The 27,138-nt window shown below is 38.1% G+C and overlaps 1 protein-coding gene and 1 long non-coding RNA gene across 13 annotated transcripts in view; both read right to left on the bottom strand.

Moving 5' to 3' along the window:
- Positions 1-27,138, bottom strand: part of SCAMP1 (secretory carrier membrane protein 1) — a 150,007-nt gene that overhangs the window by 64,591 nt on the left and 58,278 nt on the right. For 8 of the 12 annotated variants that reach the window (XM_081505982.1, XM_081505969.1, XM_081505973.1 and 5 more), the window contains 4 exons: positions 13,980-14,078; positions 12,904-13,012; positions 9,873-10,001; positions 4,645-4,804 (listed from right to left, as the gene is read on the bottom strand). In XM_081505982.1, coding sequence (XP_081362108.1) covers positions 4,645-4,804; positions 9,873-10,001; positions 12,904-13,012; positions 13,980-14,057 — 476 coding nt within the window. In that variant the 5' untranslated portion in view covers positions 14,058-14,078. Of the gene's footprint in view, positions 1-4,644; positions 4,805-9,872; positions 10,002-12,900; positions 13,013-13,979; positions 14,079-27,138 lie in introns of all 12 variants that reach the window. The other 4 variants (XM_081505971.1, XM_081505976.1, XM_081505972.1 and 1 more) reach the window with 1 other exon arrangement.
- On the bottom strand, positions 7,370-8,616 carry LOC145512324 (uncharacterized). The gene is made up of 2 exons (XR_014058471.1): positions 8,393-8,616; positions 7,370-7,821 (listed from the first exon to the last, which is right to left on the bottom strand). It is a non-coding gene; the product is annotated as an uncharacterized LOC145512324 (long non-coding RNA).

Below are 27,138 nucleotides of genomic sequence, written 5' to 3'. Positions count from 1 at the left end.
AAATACTGTTTACTGCCCAGAGGTAGCTTGCTTTTAAAAAGTATACCTGGAAGAAGCTTAGAAGTAGTATATCATCCTAACTACAAGTAAAAAGCTGGACAAACTGAAAAATGAACAACTCTTCTTAAATCTGAAAGAGAAGAGAAGCCAGAGGGCAAACTGCAACCCCAAACTGGAAAGACAGACAGATGGATACAGAGAATCAAAGGTTATTAGAGCAGAAACCCATAAGCAGAAACCTCTGCAGCAACCACTGCCAGGGTAGGAATATCTGAACTGTAACTGACAAAATGCTGGAGGCTCGGAGTGGACAACTCAGAGTTAAAACTCCAGGGAGACCTAGTCATTTGGGGAATCCACACATTTGTGAGTTTTACCAACAACAGCTCACCCTGGCTCTGAATGATTTCTTTAGAGAAAAATCCCTTTGTGCTTCTGGAAGGAGGTGGGGGAAAGGAATCATTTGAGAACACTCTAGAGCAGTGGTCCCCAGCATTTTTGGCACCAGGGACCAGTTTCGTGGAAGACAAGTTTTCCACGGATTGCGGGCTGGGGTTGGCGGGGGGGGTGGGGGTGGTGGTGGTGTAGTTTTGGGATTCAAATGCATTACATTTATTGTGAATTTTATCTCTGTTATTATTATATCAGCTCCACCTCAGATTATCAGGCATTAGATCCCAGAGGTTGGGGACCCCCGCCTACAGCACTCTGTTCTTAACAAGGTACGCCCTCAGGAGAAACTAATCAACCAGAGCCCAACTCACTCTGGAAGTAAGTTTTATTACAGCCTGACCTATATAGTGTAGTGGTAGTGTTAGTGGCTCAGTCGTGTTCGACTCTGCGACCCCACCAACTGTAGCCTGCCAGGCTCTTCTGTCCATGAGATTCTCCAGGCAAGAATACTGGAGTGGGTGGCCATTCCCTTCTCCAGAGAATCTTCCCAACCCAGGGATCAAACCTGGGTTTCCTGCATTGCAGATAGATTCTTTATCATTTGAGCTACAGGGAAAAGTTTTAGAGATCCTATATGGGGAAACCGAAAATATCCAATTTCAGCGCACTCTATGACACCCTGTCCCACCCGAGGAGAGGGAAAGACTGAGAAGCACTGGTGCACTTCACAGTCCAGAGGCACTGGTTAACTATTAAGTAAGAGACTGAGACCTACTCATAGGCCCACAGAATGCCTTCCCTCCCCCATACCTTACCATCATATTACTAAAGGCCTATTTACCTAGTATATTATGTCCAGCACGGAGAAGGCAATGGCAACCCACTCCAGTACTCTTGCCTGGAAAATCCCATGGACAGAGGAGCCTGGTAGGCTACAGCCCATGGGGTCACAAAGAGTCGGACAAGACTGAGCAACTTCACTCCACTCACTTCACTCACTTCATACTTGATCACTGGAGAAGGAACTGGTAACGCACTCCAGTATTCTTGCCTGGAGAATCCCATAGACTGAGGAGCCTGGCAGGCAATGGTCCATGGGGTTGCAGAGAGTCGGACATGGCTGAAGTGGCTGAGCAATATGTCCAGCAATGAAGTAAAAATCACAAGACATAACAAAAATGCAAAAAAACATAGCTTGAAAATATAGAGCAAGCATCAGAATTGCAGTCAGATAAGCTTAGGATGCTGGAATTACCATCAGGAATGTAAAACTATGACTAATATGTTATGGGTTCTAATGGATAAACTAGACAGTATGCAAGAACAGATTAGCAATGTAAACAGAGATGGAAGTTCTAAAAACCAAACAAATTAATTTTAGTTTTATGGTTCCAAGTATGAGAGAAAAAGCTAGTGTGTGTATTTCCACCAAGAGCAACTAGAACAGTAGGATAAAATGGAAATAAAAATCTGCTTAAATCCACTGAATAGCTGCTGAAGCATCTGAAGCTGCTGAAGAATCCAGTCCATGGTTCTGGAGTGGAAGAGAACTACAGAAATGTAAGCTGACATTCTACAGCTTCAATTCATTTTTGCTGAATACAAGACAATAAGCTGAAAATTCAGATTCTGCCTGCACAGAACGCTTCTGTGAGGGAAAAGACAAACCAACAGAGCTTTTAGCAGATTCACATGTTGAGTAATGAGAAGTGAGAGGCATAATACTGGCCCAAACATGCAGCCAACTTTTCTCTCAAGGCATGTACCAAATACAGATGCTAAAAAGATAGAAGAGCGTCTGAAAGCAGAATAGATTTTTGTGCAGTGTTCCCTAATGGGAAAAGGATTAGAACGGCAATTCTCAAACTTTTGGCCTCAGCACTTCTTTATTATTGAGCATCACAAGGAACTTTTGATTATGTGGGTTGTAGCTCTTGCTTTACCAAATGATAAACTAAAATTGAGAAATAGGTTAAAGGATTTAACTAATTTTTAAACAAGAAATTTCTTACAATAAAATAACACTTTCATGAAAACTGGAGGGGTGGGAGAAGCAAAAGAGTAGCATTACTTTATATTGTTTGCAAACCTCTTTAATGTCAGGCTTAACAGAATATAGCTCAGCTCAGCCCCTGACTTATCCTCTAGCTGACAAGCAGGGCAAGGGTGAACTTCTGAAACAAGTGGCCAACATCAGAAGCCTCTACAACTCTTTATTCACCACAACCAGATTCAGCCAAGTCATGTTAAGTATACCAACAGCTGCATCATATGATTAATAACAAAGAGAAAAATATGAACAATAAAGAACAGGTTCACAGAGCATTCTAGATACTGAAGTGTGCACACACAGACATTAACAAAATTTCATAAGAGAATGAAATCTTTAAAAAATTTCTAATACACATGGCAAAAGTGAAAGAAACTACTGAAACTAAGAATACATGAGTTTATACTTGGATAAATTCCTAGAAACATACGACCTGCCAAGTCTGAATCATAAGGAAATAGAATATCTGAACAGACCGTTTACTAGTAAGGAGAGTGAATTAGTAATCAAAAACTTCCCCAAAACAAAAGTCCAGGACCTCAAGGCCTCATTGGTGAAATCACCAAACATTTAAAAAAGAATTAATAACAATCTTTCTCAAACTCTTCCAAAACACAGAAGAGGAGGGAACACTTCCAAACTCATTTTATGAGGCCAGCATTACCCTGATACCAACGCCAGATAAGTGCGCTACAAAAAAAGAAAATTATCGGCCACTGTTTCTAATGAACATAGAGGCAAAAACCAATAAAACATTAGCAAACCAAATTCAACAACACAAGAAAAGGATAACAAGGAAAAGAGCAGCAGGAACTCTTCTATTCATGCAAAGAGTAAATAGGTCCTTTTATTCCTCTCCAACCTACTTCTTACAGGGGTGCCTCTCTCATTCCTTGACAACCAACCTGTTATTTTCCATTAGATCCAAAGATTCCTTCCTTCCGCCCATATATTTTCTTCCCTTCATTCCATTTCTAACCAACTTAGTTTTCTGTTGAACGACACTTTTTTCTCCAAATACCCTAATCTTCCCCATTTCCTTCCTTTTCATTTTCGGTTTCCATGTTTTCATTTCTAATTCCATTTGGCAAGGGTTTGGGGGACTGGGAGGGGTAGAGGTGGGGGAGGCGGTGATACACATTCTGGATAATCAAAGACACTTTTTGTTGAAAAGGAAAATAAGAAGTTAAACAACTGAATGTGGCCCTCTAATTTCTCTAATACATCATCTGCACAATACACGCCTATTTCCTAGTAATGTTGCTCCATGTGCATGAGAGCTGAAAAAGGTTTGTCATTCATAAACGAGTTTACTCAAATAAAAGTAAGCTGATCAACAACTGAATGCATGGACTCATCTAAGGCTAGCATCTAAATCAGCATTTCCCAATGTTTATTTCCTAAAGCAATAACCCAACAAGATACTCCACATGCAGACACACATAACGGTTTCATGGTTATACCACAAAGCACACTAGGCTCTTAAAGAAACCTAAGAAATTCTGAAATGAAAAAACTTAGTTTTATTATCTCACTTAACTTCCCAAACTTAAGCTAATGAGCATTTTTTCTACAACTCTTAGTAATATCCCACAGAACATGCATTTAGGCAATGTTTATCCTAACCATTCATTAAAATATATCACGCAAAATAATATACTTAATCTTACAGCCTAAATGGTTTTAAAATGTCACTGCTTTTTGAAAAACCAAAAATGAATTTACACAAAAAATAATTACCAAGTTGCTAGGGGAAGTGACTCACTTTAAATATTACATGTATATTTACCTTAGCTAGGTTACCCAGATCCATTTAAAAAATTAGGATTAATCACCACTCTTGACCTTTTTTTTTTTGAAGGCGAAAATAGGAGTAAAATGCTCTTATGGAAAAGAATCTTTTACAAATATTAAGACTTAAGTTTGTTCTCATTTTTCCCTCATTCATTTTCATGTTTGGTCTTTTTTCTCAAGAGGGAGAAAAGAATGGGATATTGTTAGTTACAAAGTCGAATGAATATACAGCAACTTAGAGATGGACTTAATGCACAGAGATGTTATATACAGACTTTTTTGAAGGTATACTGTACAATAATAAAAACCTTAAAATATGAACATATGTCACTTTTACCTTTAAGGTGTACTACAAATTATTTACTTCACAGGTTTAAAGAGCATGTTTTAAAGTACACACATTTTACCTGAAAGCTCCGTAAAGTGGTCTGTACCAACAGACAAATGAACAAGGAGTAAAAAGTAAGAACCACAGGATACTCAATCCAAAATCAACCCCTCTTGGAGGATCAACACAAAACCAAGCCAAGCATCCGAAGATATTTAGAAACAGTGTTACAGCATGGACTGTGGAATTAAAAAACAAAACAGAAAATAAATGTTTACATTCAATGTATGTGTTCATTCAACAGAAATTATAACTGAAAAAATACTTCCTAAAAGCACATATAGTCTACCCCATTTCCGTTTAGTATTTTTCAAAACATTTGTTTTTTACACGTTTGATTTGAAAACAGTATTCACAGGAAAAGAAGTTCTAATACATGCACTGTTTGGCAAAAATTCTTTTGGCCCTCTCCTAATGGGCAATTACACAGCTAAACCAGAGAAGCACAACCTTAAGGGCTTCTTCCCTAAGAAGGAAACATGTGATGTGCCTCTTGATCCAAGGCCCAAGCAGAAAAGTAGTGGCTGCCAGGAAAAGAACCAGGACTTGAGAGGAAAAAGATCCTACACTTAGAACTATAATTTTTATAGAATAGGGCTGTAGGCTCCTCCCAGCATGAATTACACAAGAGAATACTAGAGAAATGACCTGTGCAATCTCATTGTAACATTTTTAAGCAATAAAATTAATTAGAATGACCGGACTGAAACTACTAAAACAGTAGAAACTTCCAATGACTATACAGTCAATCTGTAAGGATTATTAACTCATTTTCATAAAGTTGCCCATTTTTAAAAGTCCTGGCACGAAAAACAGTGTTTTGGTAGGGGATTACATTTATTTAAAAAAAGTAAAGTTTGCCATGATGCACTTTACCTACTTTGGCAGATCTTTCTTTTTGTTAATACAAATAGATCTTGGCAATCTCTTCCTATAATCTTAATAATTACTTTGCCTGACGGACCAAAACCCAAAAATCTGAGTAACATCAAAGAACACTATTATCCTAAAGAACACTGACCCATTATAATTAGTAACTTTTTTAAAGGATTTTTTAAAAAAATTTATTCACAGGCTGAATTTGTTATAAGAAATAAATCATTTCAAAAGTTAAAGTATTGTTTAATGTAAATTATCAATACAGTAAAAATATGTCAACAAACTACTACTTTAATTAAAAACAACAAATGGAAAACCTAGTGAGTATAAATTTTAAAAATACATTTTCAACATACATTAAAAGAAACTTTAAAATGTCTTTAAATTATTAATCAAAAAATTGATAGTTAATGAAGTAAGATATACACACACTCCAGGGTGCCTCTAAATTTGCCTTTAACTAACAACCAGATAAATACACAAATGCTAGGGAAGGAGAGCGAGCCCCAGAGGAAGACTGAAAATACGTGGGTTCGGGTGACATGTACTGAGCTAAGCAACCTCAGTGCATCTCAGGTTTTCAACTAGAGAAGGGCACAAGCCCTGCCAGCTTTAAAATTCCATCCCATTCTACCACACAGGAAAGACTCTTACTTATTCCCATTAGGATTCCTAAGTCATGAAAGCTAGCTCATAATAAATTTACTCAAAATCCTTGTCCTCAAAAATAAAGTAGTTCTGTTAAGGGCTTAAAAACAGAATTTGAAATATTGTATGATATTATTCTGTAATATTAAATGGAATCCAACTGCCTAAAACCGTTACGAATGTTCAGAACATTAAGTCAAATTTCAACCTCTCAGGGCCGGGGCAATGGGATGACCCAGAGGGATGGGATGGGGAGGGAGGTGGGTGGGGGGTCCAGGAAGGGGAACACATGTAAACCCATGGCTGATTCATGTCAATGTATGGCAAAAACTATTACAATATTGTAAAGTAATTAGCCCCCAACTAAAATAAATAAATTTATTAAAAAAAATAAATAAATAAAAAAGATTTTAAAAAAATAAATAAATAAATAAAGAAGTAACTTTTTAAGGTTTATCCCCTAATCTGTTTAAGAAAAAAAGACAGAATATATGGGTATGTGTATTTTAAAGCTCACAAAAATTCTTTCAAGAATAGGTTAAAATATCAATTAAATTTTGTGTAATCTATTACAAATTTTTCTATATGTTTTCATAGTAACCAGCAACTATGATCGGTAAGTCATTCATTTGTATCCCAATGAAGAGTAAAATATGTAGGTCTACTTACTAAACAATCAGTCTTCTTACACAGAGACCAAAAAAAACGCACAGAAGGTCTAGGTAAAGTGAAATGCACAATTCTATGTTATTAATTTCAATCCAACTTCAGTCCACTTGATGGATTCCGATTGTGGGTAAAATACTTAAGAAAATTTTAGGCCATTTTGTTTATATGATTCCCAAGTTGAATGATCCTCCTTCTTATAAAATTTCAATTTGTTTTATTAAGCACTCCAATCCGGTATTAGTGGACCTAAATTTGCAACCATCATTGGAATATTCTTCTTGCTAAGTCCTGCATTACAATATAGATACCTAAAATAAACAATTTTAGGACAGTATATTATCTTCTTCAATAAATGGTCTTTAACATAGCTGATGTTTTTAAATTTTTTCTTTTCTTCTTTAAATTCAAGAGTATAGTCAAAAAGAGGTTGAGATTCATTTCATATTGGTATTTCTAATTGCTTCAGTTCCTTTATAGAGATTATTTGCCTCAAGAAAAGTACCATTGAAAGCATATCTTCATCATATTTGAGTTTAAAATGTAAATTATTTCTTTATTTTGGTACCTTGTAGGTGTCATAACATGGAAATCTAAACTCTGGGATCTAGAATCAAGCCATCCAACTCCAACCTTACTTGCGGAGTAATCTTGGGCAAGTTAGCTCAGATTCTCTAAGCTTTAGTTTCTTAAACTATAAAACTAGATAATATAGTACCTGCTTCATAGTGTGGTTAAGATTTAATAATATAATATATATACAGTGATAGCTCTGTGCTTCGCACAAAGTAAATCCTGGATAAATGTTATCTCTTGTTAGAATTATTATTATAGTGTGATAACTTTCACACTATATTATTACAGTATGATAATATTCTCCAGGCCAGAATACTGGAGTGGGTAGCCTTTCCCTTCTCCAGGGATCTTCCCAACCCAGGAATTGAACCAGGATCTCCTGCATTGCCCAGTACTCTTGGCTGGAAAACCCCATGGACGGAGAAGCCTGGTAGGCTACAGCCCATGGGGTCGCTAAGAGTCGGACACGACTGAGCGACTTCACTTTTACTTTTCCCTTTCATGCACTGGAGAAGGAAATGGCAACCCACTCCAGTATTCTTGCCTGGAGAATACCAGGGACGGCAGAGCCTGGTGGGCTGCCACCTATGGGGTCGCACAGAGTCGGACACGACTGAAGCGACTTAGCAGCAGCAGTTCCTGCATTGCAGGCAGATTTTTTACCATCTAAGCTATCAGGGAAGCCCATTACAGTGTGAAAGCATTAGTCAACTCCAAAATCAGTAACAAGATGATACTTCTTGAAAATAACTTACTAAAACAGCCTTTATCTTATGAAATTGAGAGACATTACTAAGCTAGCACTAGATCATACTTTGTTGCAGATAATGTTTTTTCAAATCAGAACCTTAACTGGACGGAATCTTAGCTCTCTTTGAATACAGATCTGCCAACTGAACAGGGTTAGGAAAAACTATAGCCAACTATGTTATTCATAAGAACCTCAGAAAGTTATATGTAACTAGGACAAAACAGACTTATTTTAAAACAATCAGCACTGGTAAAGCAGTTAACTATTCAGTTAAAATTCATCATCTTCCTCATTCAATCTATATTTACCAAATTCCCTATAGAATTTTCTTCCAACACCCATCTCTCCTATCTAAAATATATTTTTTCACTAATAAGTCAAAGAACTTATACTTAAAATGCTTGGCCAATTTCTGCCAATTAAGAAAAGAATTATTTTGTGCTGTGCTTAGTTGCTCAGTTGTGTCTGACTCTTTGCGACCCCATGCACTGTAGCCCACCAGGCTCCTCTGTCCATGGGGATTCTCCAGGCAAGATTACGGGAGTGGGTTGCCATGCCCCTCCTCCAGATCTTCCCAACCCAGGGATCAGGCCCAGGTCTCCCACATTGCAAACTATTCTTTACCATCTGAGCCACCAGGGAAGCCCAATTATTTTAATCTGCATATTATGATATATTGATTAAATAAGAGTTGTTAGTATGGACAGATATGAAATAAAAACCTTTAATAAAAATATATAATACTACTGACACTCAGGATTAACCAAAGAAGTCAGATTGACAACATAATCTCAAAAGAAACTAAAAATAAGAGTTAAACATGTACTATCCATACGAATCACTTCTCACATTCCAAAGCAACCTCACAATGTTGCTGAAAGATTTTTAGGAAAATGATCTCATATATTTGGTGGAGAGAGCTCCTTAATCATACAGTAAGAACACACAAATTTTCTCCAACAAGAATGTACTCCACAATGCATTCATTAACTCAGCAGCTGTGCAGGTAAGAAGTCATGGCAGCTACCTCTCCTACCAACACAATGATGTTAAATGGGGCTGAGACTGCTGTTTGGAATAAAAATCAAACAATAAGTGGGAATTCTGTGTACATACAAAAACTGGTAACAGCTTGACATTTAGCTTTGACATTTAATATTCCATGTGCTCTAATTATATCCGAAGTATTGTGAACATCACAGCCTAAAATGTATGTCCTAATGTTCTATTTAATGAAATATCCTGTATTAATTCAACATTTTCAATAATAAAAGCATTCCTCTCCACCTGAAAGTGAACAGTAAATAGTGCTCAAAGCTCGAAGAGAAATAACTTATAATACTTCAACAGTTTATGCCCTTTTATAAGATAGTCATAATGCTTTACAGCTTTCATTTGCATAAAATACTATGAATAATTATTTCAAAGGATTATTACCTAGATAAGATTTTTCAGAGAAAAAGGATCATTGCACCATATGATAGGGAAGTCCCTTCCTCAAAAGAATGCCAGTTCTCAGTATATAGACCTTCCTCAGATAAGAACTTAGACGGCCACATAGTGCACAATTTTGAAGTAACTAAATATAAGTGTCACTCAAGTTTAAAATATCTATAGGAACGGACCAATTAATGATGCTACTTTAATATATGAGTTTTTTAAAAGTAGATTTTGACATAAAATATAAACACTTTCAAACAAATATATATAATTTATTCTATACTCACACATCCATAAGTAGTACATAATCTTTACTGTTTTTTGGAATTCTACAGGAATATCTACAGAAAAATCCTGATAAAAACAAGGGCCCACAGGAAAATTGTCAGGAAGAGGTGGCCAATTGTTTTTTCTGCCTGCAAATAAAAAAAAAGGAAGTTATTTATATAAATACAAATATTGCTATTGTTTTTGCATGTAATTGTTTGTTTCATAATAAAGAATATTATCTATTCTTTTAATAGGAGTTTAAAAATATAACACTGCAATATCTACATTCCTACAACTCTGAAAACAAAGCTTTCTATTTTTAAAATTTTTCCCAGAATATCAATGAGATAGTAAAATAATTTTCCAGTGTCATACCACTTATGTAAGTTGAAACAAGAAAAGAAAAAAAGGGCATAGTGACATATGCTGTGACTCTTCCCTAAAAAGAAATTTATTTCAAAGTCCCAAGACTCTGGCTCTCATACGAAACCCATGCAGATTTTAAGTCTCTACCATTTCCTCCTTAGTATCTACGATCTTTAAATATAATTCTTAACCCACATAGAGAGGCAAAACCTGCTTTTAAACTTTTGAGTTTTCTTCTGTTAACTCCAACAAGAAACACAAGCTAACCAATACCAAAGAACCAAATTTGGAAATCTCCAAGTCTGGAAAAAATGTCAAAAGGAGAGATGTAAGAAAAGCATAAAAATATGTGAAAACTACCTAAAACAATCATGAGAAAGAAGTTAAGGAATTACAGCACCTTCAAAAACCTAGAGAAAAAATTCCAATTGTAAGGAGAAAAAATATGTCTATATAAAGAAATTAGACCGAAAATAGGGCTTGGGAAGTGGCAGCGGGGGTGGGGGGGGTGGCGGGGGGGGGGGAGATAAAAAACTAAAATTAAAGAAGTCAAAACATTGAAAACAAAGAGTAAAAACAGCACCTAAAGGCCATTTTCTCATTTTACATATCATATCCTACACTTTAATAAATTAGATTTTACATACTTTTTCATAGATTAGGAAAATTTTCACAGTGGAAAAAAAGCATCCTCTATTTCTGATTCTTCCCAACATGTCTCCACTGTTTTATCACTCTTTTCAAACTTTATATAGTTCACACATCTCTCATACAAGTCTCATACTACTTGAGAAGCTGAGAACAGTAGTAAAGAACAGAGGCTCTGAAACTAGAAGCACCTACACATCTATTGTCTAGGAGACCTTGAGCAACTCATTCAACCTCCTGAAGACTCTGTTTCTACACTTGTAAAGTGAGAACAACTTACCACCCTTCCAATAATTGTACTGAGGATAAAATGAGTTAACAGATGAAAAGTACTTAAATGTATAACATACAGCAAGTCCCTTAATTTCTCACACTTCATTACTATTTCATTTACTAAAACATCTCTCATAGAAGCAATTTGTATTAGTCAAAGCTAAGGGAACAGGACAGATTTTTGTTACATGAATTTTAGAAACACTGATCTCAATTAAACTTTTAGTTCCTCCTTTCACAGATGCTGTCTCTGATGTTGCAAGCAAGAAATGGCCCAGGATAAATGTGTCCTCATGAGGCCCTTGTTGTTCAGTTGCTCAGTCATGTCCAACTCTGCAACTTCATGGGCTGTGGCATGCCAGGCTTCCCTGTCCTTCACCATCTCCCAGAGCTTGCTCAAACTCACGTCCATTTACTCAGTGGTGCCATCCAACCATCTCATCCTCTGTTGTCCCCTTCTCCTCTTGCCTTCCATCTTTCCCAGCATCAGGGTCTTTTCTAAAGAGACAGCTCTTCACATCAGGTGTATTGGAGCTTTAGCATCAGTCCTTCCAAGGAATATTCAGGGTTGATTTCCTTTAGGATTAGCTGGTTGGATTTCCTTGCAGTCCAAGGGATTCTCAAGAGTCTTCTCCAACATCACAGTTTAAAAGCATCAATTCTTCGGTGCTCAGCCTTCTTTATGGTCCAACTCTCACATCCATGCACGACTACTGGAAAAACCATAGCTTTGACTAGATGGACCTTTTCTGGCAAAGTAATGTCTCTGCTTTTTAATTGTCATAGCTTTTTTAGTATGAAAAGGCAAAAAGATATGACATGAGGCCCTAGATTTATATCTTCTAAGATAAGGAAAAAATAGGTAGTACATTATCACTCTCCTAACATTGTCATGCCATAACTCTCCACACATATTCACAGTAATTTGTCTAGCTCTCTCATCCCTTCGTATCCAGAGACTTTCTAGCTCTCCCTAAGCTACTCCGTTGAACTGACTGACCTTTGGCAGTCACAGCCTGAATGGATTTCACATCAAATAATCAATTCACCTTATTTCTTTGCTGTTGTTGTGTCTGCTAAGTTGTGTCTGACTCATTTGAGACCTGATGAACTGTAGCCCACCAGGCTCCTCTGTCCATGGGATTTTCCAGGCAATAATACTGGAGTGGGTTGCCATTTCCTCCTTCAGGGGATCTTCCTGATCCAGGAATCAAATCCACATCTCCTGCATTGGCACACAGATTCCTTACCACTGAACCACCAGGGAAGTTACTTATTTGGCACCATCAAAATACCCAGGCTTCCTAGAGTTACCATAGGTGTTATTTTTTAAACTTGGTTTGACATAGATAGATATACTTGTGAGGACAGGGGCAGATTAACTTGAAATTGGTCTGAATAAACCAGAAGTTAACAGCTAAATGCAGTCAAACATAGGGTACAGTCCCATGGACTCACAAAGCTTCAATAGACCCAGCTGAAGCTCCAAGTGTAGAATGAAAGGCTCCTGATTTACAATAAAATAAAACCATATTTTCATTCACCTGTGAAGAGTCTTAACACTGTTCTAATCTATTAAAACACTGCAAATCAGCCAAGATCAGAGAACTACAGAGTATCAAGTAGGAAATCTTCCATGTGTGAGCTCCTTGATAGAATCACAGGGTAGAGTTTTATCTACAAACCGAATGACCTAGAGCTGGTGCAGGCCTGTTTTAAAGAGGTTAAGTTATTTTTATTTCAAACATCTTTGGATACTACCATGTTGACTGAGGTTTTGCATTTCTCGTTCTCGACGATCTAACTCTGCTGCTTTTCTTTCTAGCTCTTCCTGGCGCTTAAGAAGTTCAGCTTGGGCCAAGGCATGTTCCTAAACAGAAAATAAGGGAACATGTTGTCAGAAGTAAAAAATACAGTAATATTTCTGCTTCTACTATACTCCTACTTCTCTACTATGCTAGAAACTTAATTCAACTACTACTCCACAATACAGGAATTCACTAAAGATTAGAGTTTCAGAAAATATTATGGAACTATTTGGCCCATTTTGGCCTTCTGGTTATGAAAACCCTCAATAGGAATGTTGGGCCCATTAGGACAAGAAAAAATTCTCTCAGTAAGAGCAGTTAAAATCCTAACGTAATTGGGAAAATGAAATTAAGGGGAACCGTGGCTAAATTAGAATGAGGGACAGAGACAAAGAAACAGTTGAGGAAAAGGGACAAATGAAGAAAAGGGCAATTGAATTTAGCTCTTACGAATTGGATTAAATGGTACGTAAGGTTCCCAGTGCAAGAATACTATATAATACCTTACATTTTACAAGATAATGAGGTACAAGGAAGATATCGTTAAGAAATTCAGGTTTATAACTCCATCTGCCTTTATGTAATACCAGGCATCTTATCCATCTTTTTTCTTGGTATTTTTGCCACCTTCTATTTCCTACCAATATACTTTACTTAGCCATCCTAACTCTTTTCCAATAATATCTATCATTGTTACTGTAATGGAATTGTGTATTAAAAAGTAAGACCAAAAGCAATAAAAATTTCACTACACAAGTTATACACCAAGATGATAGGAATTCAATAACTGCTAATAATGGAGCAAAGCAAATCAATACTTTGAAAATGAGGTATGAGTATTATAGGGCTGAGAAACTACTAACCCAGCTTCAAAAGTGAGTTAAAAATTAAACAAGAAGGATAAATCAACTATATTCCAATAAAATTAAGTAATAAGGAATACTATATAAAGAAGTATTTTGCTCTGAAAGCAAATGCTATTGATATTGTAATTTGCCATATGAATTTACACATGTAACATGAACTAACCTTTGCAATCTGTGTATAAGCTGGATGTTCCTCTGTTGGCTTCATTATTGCTGGCTGTGTACTGGGTACATTAGGCATTTTCACATTACCTGGTGGAGGCTAGGAAGATTAAGAAAAGGACAAATTACATAACATAGAAACCCAACTTCAACTTCTTTCAAAAAGTACATCAATAAAAACCAAAATGCCAAGAACTGCCTCACTTCCTCCCCTAACTTCTCATAATCAAGTGTGTGGCAATGCGCTACTTAAGAGTTTCATCTCCATTTTCTCAAACTTGTTCATTTCTTAACTCTTCAGTTTGGCTGCTATTTCCAGCACTACACCATTGGCACTCTCCTCCACAACACTGTACATTAAAAACAAAATGAAAAAAAAAAAACCTGCAAGTATGTCTTTTTAGTAAAATACAGATAGCACCAAACTGAAGAATTTATACCAAGGTTAACTGTTCACTAGGTTAACTGTCCACTCTTTCCATCTAACAAAGTTATGTGCCAGTGACCCTAAAAAGTAAATAGGAACAGTCTTGGCAGAATCCCAGTAATACTCCTTGAAAAGAATAAGAGGGAAGACATCAGGGAGATGGAAAATAAACTGCACAGCTCCACTCTGCCAATGAGGATCAACCGTATGTGAAAGTAGCTGCAACTTCAAAAAGTAGGTAGATAAAATTACTATATATACATACAATGCAGTCATCAAAAGGAATGAGTTAGCTCTACAGAAGAATGCCCTTTAAATACTAAATGAAATAAAGCCAACTACAGACCAGCCTGCATGTGACCAATTTTTTTCTTTTATGAAAATAGTTGTATGTGTCCAATTTTTTTATGAACACACAGTTATATATGTCCAGAAAAATATCTAGAATGTCCCAGCAATCTATCAAAGAGATTTGTATCTTTTGCTTTATACATTCTCTATTAATTGCCTTCTCTCCTCACTATACTACTTTTTCTTCAGTCAAAAAATAACTGTAGATATTCTTTAAAATAGCCACAAGAAGAAAGGGAAGGAGAAGAAGAAAAAAGAGAAAAGAAAACATACAAGCAAGCAGCTGCAGAGAGAAGTTCAATGATCAGAAGAACTATTAAACTCAAATACATCACCCATGCAGCTTGATTTTACTCTGACACAGCAAACAGCAGCCCTGAAAAGGAAGCCAGACACAACCAAAGATATAAATGGAGCACATCTGACTCTACAATTCCTATGGAAATGTCAAGAGCTAAGAATAGGTCAAACAATTCTGAAGATGATGAAGGTAGGCAGACCTACAATATCAAGACTTAATATAGAGAGGAGACAAGATAGAAGAGTAGGTGGACATGGAGTACATCTTTCTCCATGGATGCATCAAGAAAACACATTCAGATACAGAAGATCTTGCAGAACACCAGCTGAGAGCTGGCAGGAGCCCGTGACCAACAGACAGGAATTATAAATCCAAGCAAAACTCAGTGGAATGAAAGAAGGTAGGGAAAAAGAGGAGAGTGAGCAGGACTGGACCTGTACCCAAGGAGTGGGGGAACTGGAGCAGGGGTCAGATAGACACATTGGAGCAACTGTTTGGGACAGAAGGGTTGCATTTGAGGCTGTTGGAGAGTGCAGCAGCTGACCTGTGACAGTCTGAATGGAGTGAGATCCACAAAGCCAATCCTCGCCACAGCCCACATACCCTGGAAAGGGACAGAAGTCCCCTGGAATGCATGGTGGCTGAGAGCAGGAGCTTATGGGTTGGAGAGCCATCTCAGGGCAAAGTCTACTGTTGACTGCAAGGAGATGGCCCAAGGGGAAATGAGGGAGAAGACTGCAGTGGTGAATGCCTTTGGAAGAAAGTTAGGCAATGATGGGGTCAAGGCAATACTTCTGAGTCACACACAGGGGGTGGAGCCATCACTATAGCTTCTCTCTCCCCATATTCCAGCACAAGAGCTAACCAATAAAGACTCCAGAGAGTGTGGCCCTTTAAGTGCCTGATGCAGTAAGCAATAGAGAAGGACCTTTGAACACCAGATGCCAGAGGCTAGAAAAAGACTCTACTAGTGCCATAGTTTCTCCACCTAAGTCTGGTGGCATCCCTACACACTTGGCACTGCCAGACTCCCCACAATCCAAGCAGCTGCACCACGTCCATGCTCAATCCTTACTGCACCAGAGTTTCCAGAGGCTAGAAAAAATCCTAAGAGTCCCACATCTCCTGTGCCTGTGGTTGCCAGATCCCCTCTGTACTTGGCACTACCTGGGTCCCTGCTAGACAAGCAGTTGGGCGACGTCCATACCTGGTACTCACTGGGGCAGACCCCAAGTCCTCCAGGGCAGCCACAGGAGCAACCTCCTGTGGATGACCCACATGTGGCTGTTGCTGTTCAGCTGCTAAGTTGTGTCTCACTCTTTGCAACCCCATGAAGAACAGCATGCCTTCACTATCTCCTGAGGTTTACTCAAACTCATGTTCATTGAGTCAGTGATGCCATCCACCTATGTCATCCTCTGTAGCCCCATTCTCCTCCAGTACTCAGTCTTTCCCAGCCTCAGGGTCTTTTCCAATGAGTCAGCTCTTCACATGACGTAACCAAAGTATCCCTTGGAGCTTCAGGATCAGCATCAGTCCTTCCAATGAATATTCAGTATTGGATTTCCTTTAGGAAGGACTGGTTTGATCTCCTTGCTGTCCAAGGGACTCTCAAGAGTCTTCTCCAGCACCACAGTTTCAAAGTATCAAAAATTAAGGAATCAATCCCATTTACCATTGCAACAAAAAGAACAAAGTACTTGGGAATAAACCTACTTAAGGAGACAAAAGAGCTATATACAAAAAAATGATAAGACACTGATGAAAGAAATCAAAGACAACATAAACAGATGGAGAGATATGCCATATTTCTGGGTTGGAAGAATCAATATTGTGAAAATGAATAGACTACCAAAAGCAATCTACAGACTAAATGCAATTGCTATCAAATTACCAATGGCATTTTTCACAGAGCTCAAACAAAAAACTTCACAATTCATATGGAAACACAAGAGACCCCCGAATAGCCAAAGCAATCTTGAGAAAGAAGAATGGAGCTGGAGGATTCAATCTTCCTGACTTTAGACTATACTACAAAGCTACAGTCATCAAGACAGTATGGCACAGGCAGAAAACCCAGAAATATACACCTATGCAACAAGATAGAAAGCCCAAAGATAAACCCACACACTTATGGGCACCTTATCCTTGACAAAGGAGGCAAGAATATACAAAGGCAAAAAGACAGTCTCTTCAATAAGTAGTACTGGGAAAATTGGACAGCTATGTGTAAAAGAATGAAATTAGACTATTTCCTAACAACATACACAGACAAACTCAAAATGGATTAAAGATTTAAATCTAAGACCACAAACTATAAACTCTTGGAGGAAAACATAGGCAGAACACTCCATGACATAAATCACAGTAAGATCCTCTACTATCCACCTCCTGGAGTAATGGACAAAAAAAAACAAAAATTAACAAGCGACACCTAATTAAACTTGGAAGTTTTTGCATGGGAAAGGAAACTACAAACAAAGTGAAAAGACAACCCTCAGAATGGTAGAAAATAATGGCAAGTGAAATAACTGACAAAGGATTAATCTCCAAAATATACAAGCAGCTCATGCAGCTCAATATTAGAAAACAGCCCAATCAAAAAGTAGGCAGAAGACCTAAACAAACATTTCTCCAAAGAAGACAAACACATGGCTAATAAACACATGAAAAGATGCTCAACATCACTCATCATTAGTGAAATACAAATCAAAACTACAATGATATCACCTCACATCAGTCAGAATGGCCACCATCAAAAAAAAAAATCTATGAACAATAAATGCTGGAGAGCATGTGGAGAAAAGGGAATCCTCTTCCACTCTTGATGGGAAAGTAACTGATACAGCCACTATAGAGAGTCCTTAAAAAACCTAAGACTAAAACTACCATATGACCCAACAATCCTACTACCAGGCACATATCCTGAGAAACCCATAACTGAAAAAGACACATGTATCCCAATGTTTACCTCAACACTATTTACAACAGCTAGGACATGGAAGCAATCTGGATGTCCACCACAGATGAATGGATAAAGAAGCTGTGGAACAGACATACAAAGGAATATTACTCAACCAAAAGAAGGAATGCATCTGAGTCAGTTCTAATGAGGTGGATGAACCTAGAGCCTATCATAAAGACTGAAGTCAGAAAAACAAGTATCATATATTAATGCATATATATGGAATCTATAAAAATGGTGCTGATGAGCTCATTTGTACGGCAGCAATGGAGATGCAGACACAGAGAACAGACTTGTGGACACGGGCAGGGGGCAGGGTGGAAGGAGGGAGTGGGACGGACGAAGAGTATCATGAAAACACATACACTACCATATGTAAAACAGACAGCCACTGGGAATTTGCTCTATGTTCAGGGAGCTCACACCAGTGCTCTGTGACAATCTAGAGGGGTGGGATGGGGTAGTAGGTGAGAGGGAGGTTCAAATGTGTATACCTGTGGCTGATTCATGCTGATGTATGGCAGAAACCAACGCAATCTTATAAAGCAACTATCCTTCAATTAAAAATAAATAAATTTTTTAAAGACTTAATGTAGAGACATCCCTGGTGATCCAATGGTTGAGAATCTGCCTGCTGTTTTGAGAGACATGGGCCTGATTCCAGGTCTAGGAGGATCCCACATGTCACATGGCAACTAAGCCTGTGCACCACAACCACTGAAGCCTGTGTGCCCTAGAGCCCATGCTCCTCAACAAAAGAAGCCTCCAAAATGAAAATCCCAAGCACTGCAACTAGAGAGCAGCTGCCACTCGCCAACTAGAAAACGCCCATGAGCAGCAGCGAAGATCCAGTGCAACCAAAAAAATAATAATAATTTTTTTTAAAGAAAAAGACTTAATATGGTAATAAACACTGTGGTACAGATGCCAAAGACATAGAAAACACCAATATACAGCAGGGAAACAGAAATAAATCCTGTAAAACTTGATGCCTAATAGAAGTCACACCACAAAACAGTGGAGAAATAATGCATTAGTCAATAACAGGAGCTGAGATAACTGGTTAACCAGATGGAATAATTAGCTAGATTTCCTACTTGATATCGCATACAAATAGATAAAAAGCAGAGACTTTGCTGACAAAGGTTCATTCAGTCAAAGCTATGATTTTTCCATAGTCAGGTATGGATGTGAGAGTTGGACCATGAAGAAGGCTGAGCACAGAAGAAATTATGCTTTTGAATTGTGGTGCTGGAGAAGACTCTTGAGAATCCCTTGGGCTGCAAGGAGATCAAACCAGTCAGTCCTAAAGGAAATCAATCCTGAATATTCATTGGAAGGACTGATGCTGAAGCTCCAATACTCTGGCCACCAGATGTGAAGAGACAACTCATTAGAAAAGACCCTGATACTGGGAAAGATTGAAGGCAGGAGGACAAGGGGACGACAGAGAACGAGATGGTTGGACGGCATCACTGAGTCAATGGACATGAGTTTGAGAAATCTTTGGGAGATGGTGAAAGACAGGGAAGTCTGGCATGCTGCAGTCCATGGGGTCACCAAGAGTTGGACATGACTGAGCAACTGAACAACAATCACATACAAAAATAAATTCCACGTGGATCAATTACATAAAGGTGAAAAAACAAAATTTAAACACTTTTAGGAGGGAATGGCAAACCACCCCAGTATACTTGCCATGAGAACCCCATGAGCTGTATAAAAAGCAAAAAGATGTAACACCGAAACATGAATCCCCCAGGTCAGAATGTGTCCAATATGCTACTGGGTAAGAGGGGAGGACAACTACTAATAGCTCCAGAATGAAGTGGCTGGGCCAAAGTGAAGATGACACTCAGCTGCGGATGTGTCTGGTGATGAAAGTAAAATCCAATGTTGCATAGGAAACCTGGAATGTTAGATCCATGAATCAAGGCAAATTGGACATGGTCAAGCAGGAGATGGCAAGAGTAAACATCGACATCCTAGGAATCAGTGATCTAAAATGGATGGGAATGGGTGAATTTAAATCAGATGACCATTAAATCTACTACTGTGGGCAAGAATCCCTTAGAAGAAATGGAGTAGCCATCACAGTCAATAAAAGAGTCCGAAATGCAGTACTTGGATGCAGTCTCAAAAACGACAGAATGATCTCGGTTTGTTTCCAAGGCAAACCATTCAATATCACAGTAATTCAAGCCTATGCCCCAATCACTGATGCTGAAGAAGCTGAAGTTGATCAGTTCTATGAAGATCTAGAAGACCTCCTAGAACTAACATCACAACAAAAATATGTCCTTTTCATTATAGGGGACTAGAATGCCAAAGCAGGAAGTCAACAGATACCTGGAGTAACAGGCAAGTTTGGCCTTGGGTACAAAATGAAGCAGATCAAAAGCTAACAGGATTCCGCCAAGAGAATGCACTGGTCATAGCAAACACTCTTTTTCAGCAACAAAAGAGAGGACTTTACATATGAACATCATGAAATGCTTAACACCAAAATCAGACTGATTACATTCTTTGTAGCCAAAGATGGAGAAGCTGTTCTACAGACAGCAAAAACAGAGCAGGAACTGACTGCAGCTCAGATCATCAGCTTCTCAGAGCAAAATTCAGGCTTAAACCTTATGGGAAAACCACAAAGTCAGCCAGGTACAACTGAAATCAAACTCCCTATGAATATACAGTAGAGATGACAAAGAAATTCAAGGGATTAGATCTAGTAAACAGAGTGCCTGAAGAACTATGTACAGAGGTCTGTAATATTGTACAGGAGGCAGTGAACAAAACCATCCCAAAGGAAAACAAAAGCAAGAAGGCAAAATTGTTGTCTGAGGAGGCTTTACAAATAGCTGAAGAGAGAAGAGAAGTGAAAAGCAAGGGAGAAAGGTATAGGTAGACCCAACCAAGTTCCAGAGAATAGCAAGGAGAGACAAGAAGGCCTTCTTCAATAAACAATGCAAAGAAATAGATGAAAACCACAGAAGGGGAAAAGACTAGAGATCTCTTCAAGAAAACTGGAAATATCAAAGGAATATTTCATTCAAAGATGGACACAATAAAGGACTAAAACGGTAAAGACCTAATAGAAGAGATCAAAAGATGGAAAGAATACACAGAAGAACAATAGAAAAAAATATCTTAATGACCCAGATAACAACGTTGGTGTGGTCACTTACCCAGAGCCAGACATTAATGAAGTCAAGTGGGCCTTAGGAAGCACTGCTATCAATAAAGTTAGTGGAGGCTGTGATGGAATTCCAGCAGAGCTATTTAAAATGTTAAAAGATGATGCCATTAAAGTGCTACACTCAATATCCAAAGTGCCAGCAAATTTGGAAAACCTAGCAGTGGCCACAGGACTGAAAAAGGTCAATCCTCATCCCAGTTCCCAAGAAGGGCAGTATGAAAGAATGTTCAAACCATTGGACAACTGCACTCATCTCCCACGCTAGTAAGGTTATGCTCAAAATCCTGCACGCTGGGCTTCAGCATTATTTGAACCGAGAACTTCCAGACGTCTAAGCTGAGCATTGAAAAGGCAGAGGAAACAGAGACCAAATTGCCAACATTCGCTGGATCATAGACAAAGCAAGGGAATTCCAGAAAAAACATCTACCTCTGTTTCATTGACTTCACTAAAGCCTTTGAATATGTGGATCATAACAAACTATAGAAAACTCTTAAAGAGATGGGAATACCAGACCATCTTACCTGTCTCCTGAGAAACCTGTATTTGGGTCAAGATGAAACAGTTAGAACCCTGTATGGAACAACTGACTGGTTCAGGATTACGAAAGGAGTATGACAAGGTTGCTTATGGTCACTTTGCTTATTGAACTTATATGCAGAGCATATCATTAGAAATGCCAGGGTGGATGAGTTACAAGCTGGAATCAAGACTGCCGGGAGAAATGCCAACAACCTCAGATATGCAGGTGATACACTCTAATGGGAGAAAGTGAAGAGGAAATAAAGAACCTCTTAATGAGATAGAGGGAGGAGAGTGAAAAAGCTGGCTTAAAACTCAATATTAAAAAAACTAAGATCATGGCATCCAGTCCCATCACTTCATGGCAAATAGAAGGGATAAAGGTGGAAGCAGTGACAGATTTCCTCTTCTTGGGTTCTAAAAGCACTGCAGATGGTGACTGCAGCCATGATATTAGAAGACAATTGCTTCTTGGCAGGAAAGCTATGAAAAGCTGAACACTGTGTTAAAGACATCACTTTGCCAACAAAAGTCTGTATAGTCAAGGCTATGGTCTTTCCAGTAGTCACATATGGTTGTGAGAGCTGGACCATGAAGAAGGCAGAGAGCCAAAGAATTGATGCTTTCGAACTGTAGTGCTGGAGAAGACTCTTGAGAGCTCCTTGGAAAGCAAGGAGATCAAACCAGTAAATCCTAAAGGTAATCAACCCTGAATACTCATTGGAAGGACTGATGCTGAAGCTCTAATACTTTGGCCACCTGATGCGAACAGCCAACTCGTTGGAAAAGACCTTGATGCTGGAGAAGACTTGAGGGCAGAAGGAGAAGAGGACAACCAAGGTTGCGATGGCTGGATGGCATCACCAATACAATCGACATGAACTTGGGCAAACTCTGGGAGATGGTAAGGGACAAGGAAGCCTGGAATGCTGCAGTCCATGGGGTCACAAAGAGTCAGACATGACTTGACAAATGAACAACAGGAAGCAAAAAAATATACATGAATATTTTCATGAATTCAAAGCACATAAGAGATTCTCAAATATATAAGCTATAGAAATCTTTGTGTATCCTGTCTACGATGTATTGAAAGTAAGTAAAGCAGCCTGGAACACAGTAAATGATCAATAAGTATTTGTAAAATTAAGGTGGTAGTTGTTCAGTTGCTCAGTCATGTCCGACTCTTTGCAACCCCATGGACTGCAGCACGCCAGGATTCCTTGTCCTTCACTATCTCCCAGAACTTGCTCAAACTCATGTCCATTGAGTCGGTGATGCCACCCAACCATCTCGTTCTCTGTCATCCCCTTCTCCTCCTGCCTCCAATCTTTCACAACATCAGGGTCTTTTCTAACAAATCAGCTCTTCGAATCAGTGGCCAAAGTACTGGAGCTTCAGCATCAATTCTTTCAATGAATATTCAGGATTGATTTCCTTTAGGATTGACTGGTTTGAGCTCCTTGTAGTTGAAGGGACTCTCAAGAGTCTTCTCCAACACCACAGTTCAAAAGCGTCAATTCTTCGGCTTTTAGACAAAGAATAAGGTTAGCAAATACATAAACCATAAAGTTAATATTAACAAATTCAGCTATACTGAAATACAGTAACAAGGTGAAAAGTCACAAACTGGGAAAAACTGGTTACAACAAACTTCACCAAAAATACCTGCTGCTCAGAATACAGGAAGAACTGCTACAAATCCATAAAGATACAAACCGCTAACAGAAAAGTAGACAAAATTTGTGAACAGACAATACAAAGAAAAGAAAACAGGAATGGCCAATAAAACTATGAACTAACTATGAACCTCACTAGTAATCAAGAAATATAAAAACAGTGACATACCATTCCACAACCATGAGAAAGGAAAATGTAAAGCCTAAAGTACCAAACTTTGTAATTACAGTGTATACACAGTGATGGTATAAAAATTAAAGCATATGATCGAGAAGCTTTTCATATCAGTGGGAAAAGAAAAGATACTGATGAATGGTTCTAGGATAATTATTTAAATGTTTGGGAGGAAAAAAATCAGATCCATAAACCACCAGAATAAATTCCAAATGGATTAAAGTTCAATGTAAAAAGGAAAAAAAGAAACTATAAAGATACTAGAAATAGTACAAGTACATAGAATATAGATGACTGCCTGATTCTGGCTTGGAGAAAAGCCACAAGGTAAAGATTCAGGAGAAATCACAATGAAAAGAAAATATACCTGACAACAAAAGAATTTAGAGCTCCAATAACATAAAGCATTTCATAGATGAGTTTAAGACAATATCTAAATAATAAATTAGTTAATATTTTTCATTATGTACAATTCAGTAGGAACACGTTACAGGGGGAAATGCATTTTAAAAACCCTTAACCAGGCTGCTTACACAAAAGAAATACAAAGGGAAAACAAATATATTCAAAAGGCCAACCTCATCAGTAATCAAAGAAATGCAAATTTCACCTAACATTTTTTACACGAGCATTACCATGAGATTATGAACATACTTTGGAAAAGATGTGATAAAATGGATATTTCTCACACACTGATATTGGGAATATAAACTAGCTCATAAAATAATCCTGGAGACAATTTAACATTATTTAAGAGCCACTGAAGTATTTATACCCTATGACCCATCAACAGCTACTCCTAAAAAACAGCATACAGAAATAACGCAAGATATGCACAAATATATGTAAGCCAAAATGCTCCCTACAGCATTATTTATAAAAGCAAAAAAGTCAGAAATATACCCAAATGTCCAATAATAGATAAAATATAGATAAATTGATATATTATGAATTCATTCATAGGAGAGTATATTATGAAGCTATGTAAAAATTCTGAAAGAATAATGAAATGAGGAAAGCTTCTACACAGAAGTTATAAAACAAAACTATATATACAGTATAATCTCAATTTCTTATTTTAAAATGCATTAGTATGTTAACAGTGATTATTTCTGGCTAGTGGAATTTAAAGTTTTCTTGTAATTTTTTATCTCCATTATAATTTTTATTATCAAAAGAACTGTACTCTCTATTCCAATTGCCTATTCCCTGACTCCAATATTTCATATTAATAGGCAGAAGAGCTGATGCTGATCAATCCTAACTGTTCTCCAGCTAGAAAATCAGAGCCCCGAAGTATCACCCTCTTGGTTTAATGAGTAGCAACAACAAAACAGTGACCAAATAAAATGCCTGGAAAAGTTAGTTTGGCAGCACAATTCAGAAAAATCACACAAGAAATTATTCAAGAATTCAGCCTGTTGAAACTACAGTATAAATTCTTTTTTTTAATTAATTTATGTTTTATTGAACGATATTGCTTTACAGAATTTTGCTGTTTTCTGTCAAACCTCAACATGAATCAGCCATAGGTATACATATATCCCCTCCCTTTTGAAACTCCCTCCCATCTCCCTCCCCATCCCAACTCTCTAGGTTGATACAGAGCCCCTGTTTGAGATTACTGAGCCATACAGCAAATTCCCATTGGCTGTCTATTTTACATATGGTAATGTAAGTTTCCATGTTACTCTTTCCATACATCTCACCCTCTCCTTCCCTCTTCCCATGTCCATAAGTCTATTCTCTATGTCTGTTTCTCCATTGTTGCCCTGTAAATAAATTATTCAGTACCATTTTTCAAGATTCTGTATATATGTGTTAGAAAATAGTATTTATCTTTCTCTTTCTGACGCACTTCACTCTGTATAATAGGTTCTAGGTTCATCCAACTCATTAGAACTGGCTCAAATGTGTCCCTTTTATGGCTGAGTAATATTCCATTGTGTACATATACCACAACTTCTTCATCCATTTGTCAATGGACATCTAGGTTGCTTCCACGTTCTAGCTATTGTAAATAGTGCTGCAGTGAACAATGGGATACATGTGTCTCTTTCAATTTTGGTTTCCTCAGGGTATATGCCTAGGAGTGGAATGGCTGGGTCATATGTGGTTTTATTCCCAGTTTTTTAAGGAATCTCCATACCGTCTTCCATAGTGACTGTATCAAGTTACATTCCCACCAACAGTGCAAGAGTGTTCCCTTTTCTCCACATCCTCTCCAGCATTTACTGTTTGTAGACTTTTTGATGGGGGCCATTTTGATGGGGGCCATTCTGACCAGTGGAGAAGGCAATGGCAACCCACTCCAGTCCTCTTGCCTGGAGAATCCCATGGACGGAGGGGCCTGGTGGGCTGCAGTCCGTGGGGTTGCGAAGAGTCGGACACGACTGAGTGACTTCACTTTCACTTTTCACTTTCATGCATTGGAGAAGGCAATGGCAACCCACTCCAGTCCTCTTGCCTGGAGAATCCCAGGGACAGCGGAGCCTGGTGGGCTGCCGTCTCTGGGGTCGCACAGAGTCGGACACGACTGAAGCGACTTAGCAGCAGCAGCAGCAGCAGCAGTAGCAGCATTCTAACCAGGAGGTGATATCTCATGAAACTACAGTATAAATTCTTTACTGCTTTAAGTAGCAAATGAAGTATTAAGTATAATGAATTAATAGGTAAGAATGAAGGCTGGTTTAGAGCTAGTATTTTATATATCTGAGGTAATAGTTGCTGAGGGTATAGCTATGATGAGAAGTGTTGGAGAAGCACAAATCTCTAATAACACTGACATTAACCTGATAGTTAGTATCCCAATAATTTCTTCAAATTTGTAAATGCTAGCTAAATCTCTGCCCAGCTCTGGAACCAGTATTTTCATCAGTCACAATATGCGTGATTAGCCACCTCAAGCCGAGTGTAGCTCTTGTCATTATTAACAACCTGCTCTGATAATGGCTCCAAATTCTTTTCCAACGTTTCACTTCTGCACATACAAATGAAAAGAAAAGTAAAACAATCCACTCAAAACTTTCATTTACAGCAACACAACAGATCACACATTTGTAGAGACATCTCTGATTTGCAGTACCTAAAAATACTGTTCAAAATTGGGAAAGGAGTACATCAAGGCTGCATGTTGCCACCCTGCTTACTTAACTTATATGCAGAGTATACCATGAGAAATGCCAGGCTGGATGAATCACAAGCTGGAATCAAGATTCCTGGGAGAAATATCAATAACTTCACATATGCAGATGACACCATCCTTATGGCAGAAAGCAAAGAGGAACTAAAGAGCCTCTTGATGAAGGTGAAAAAGGAGAGTGAAAAAGCTGGCTTAAAACTCAACATTCCAGCTACAAAGCAACAGTCATCAAGACAGTATGGTACTGGCACAAGGACAGAAACATAGATCAATGGAACAAAATAGAAAGCCCAGAGATAAATCCACGCACCAATGGACACCTTATCCTTGACAAAGGAGTCAAGAATATACAATGGAGAAAAGACAATATCTTTAACAAGTGGTGCTGGGAAAACTGGTCAACCA

The sequence above is a fragment of the Giraffa tippelskirchi genome, chromosome 7 (assembly GCF_054371585.1).
Source record: "Giraffa tippelskirchi isolate mGirTip1 chromosome 7, T2T-mGirTip1v1.2.pri, whole genome shotgun sequence".
Classification (NCBI taxonomy): Eukaryota; Metazoa; Chordata; class Mammalia; order Artiodactyla; family Giraffidae; genus Giraffa; species Giraffa tippelskirchi.
The sequence above is the reverse complement of the archived record's forward strand: the minus strand, read 5'-3'. Positions and strand labels throughout refer to the sequence as shown.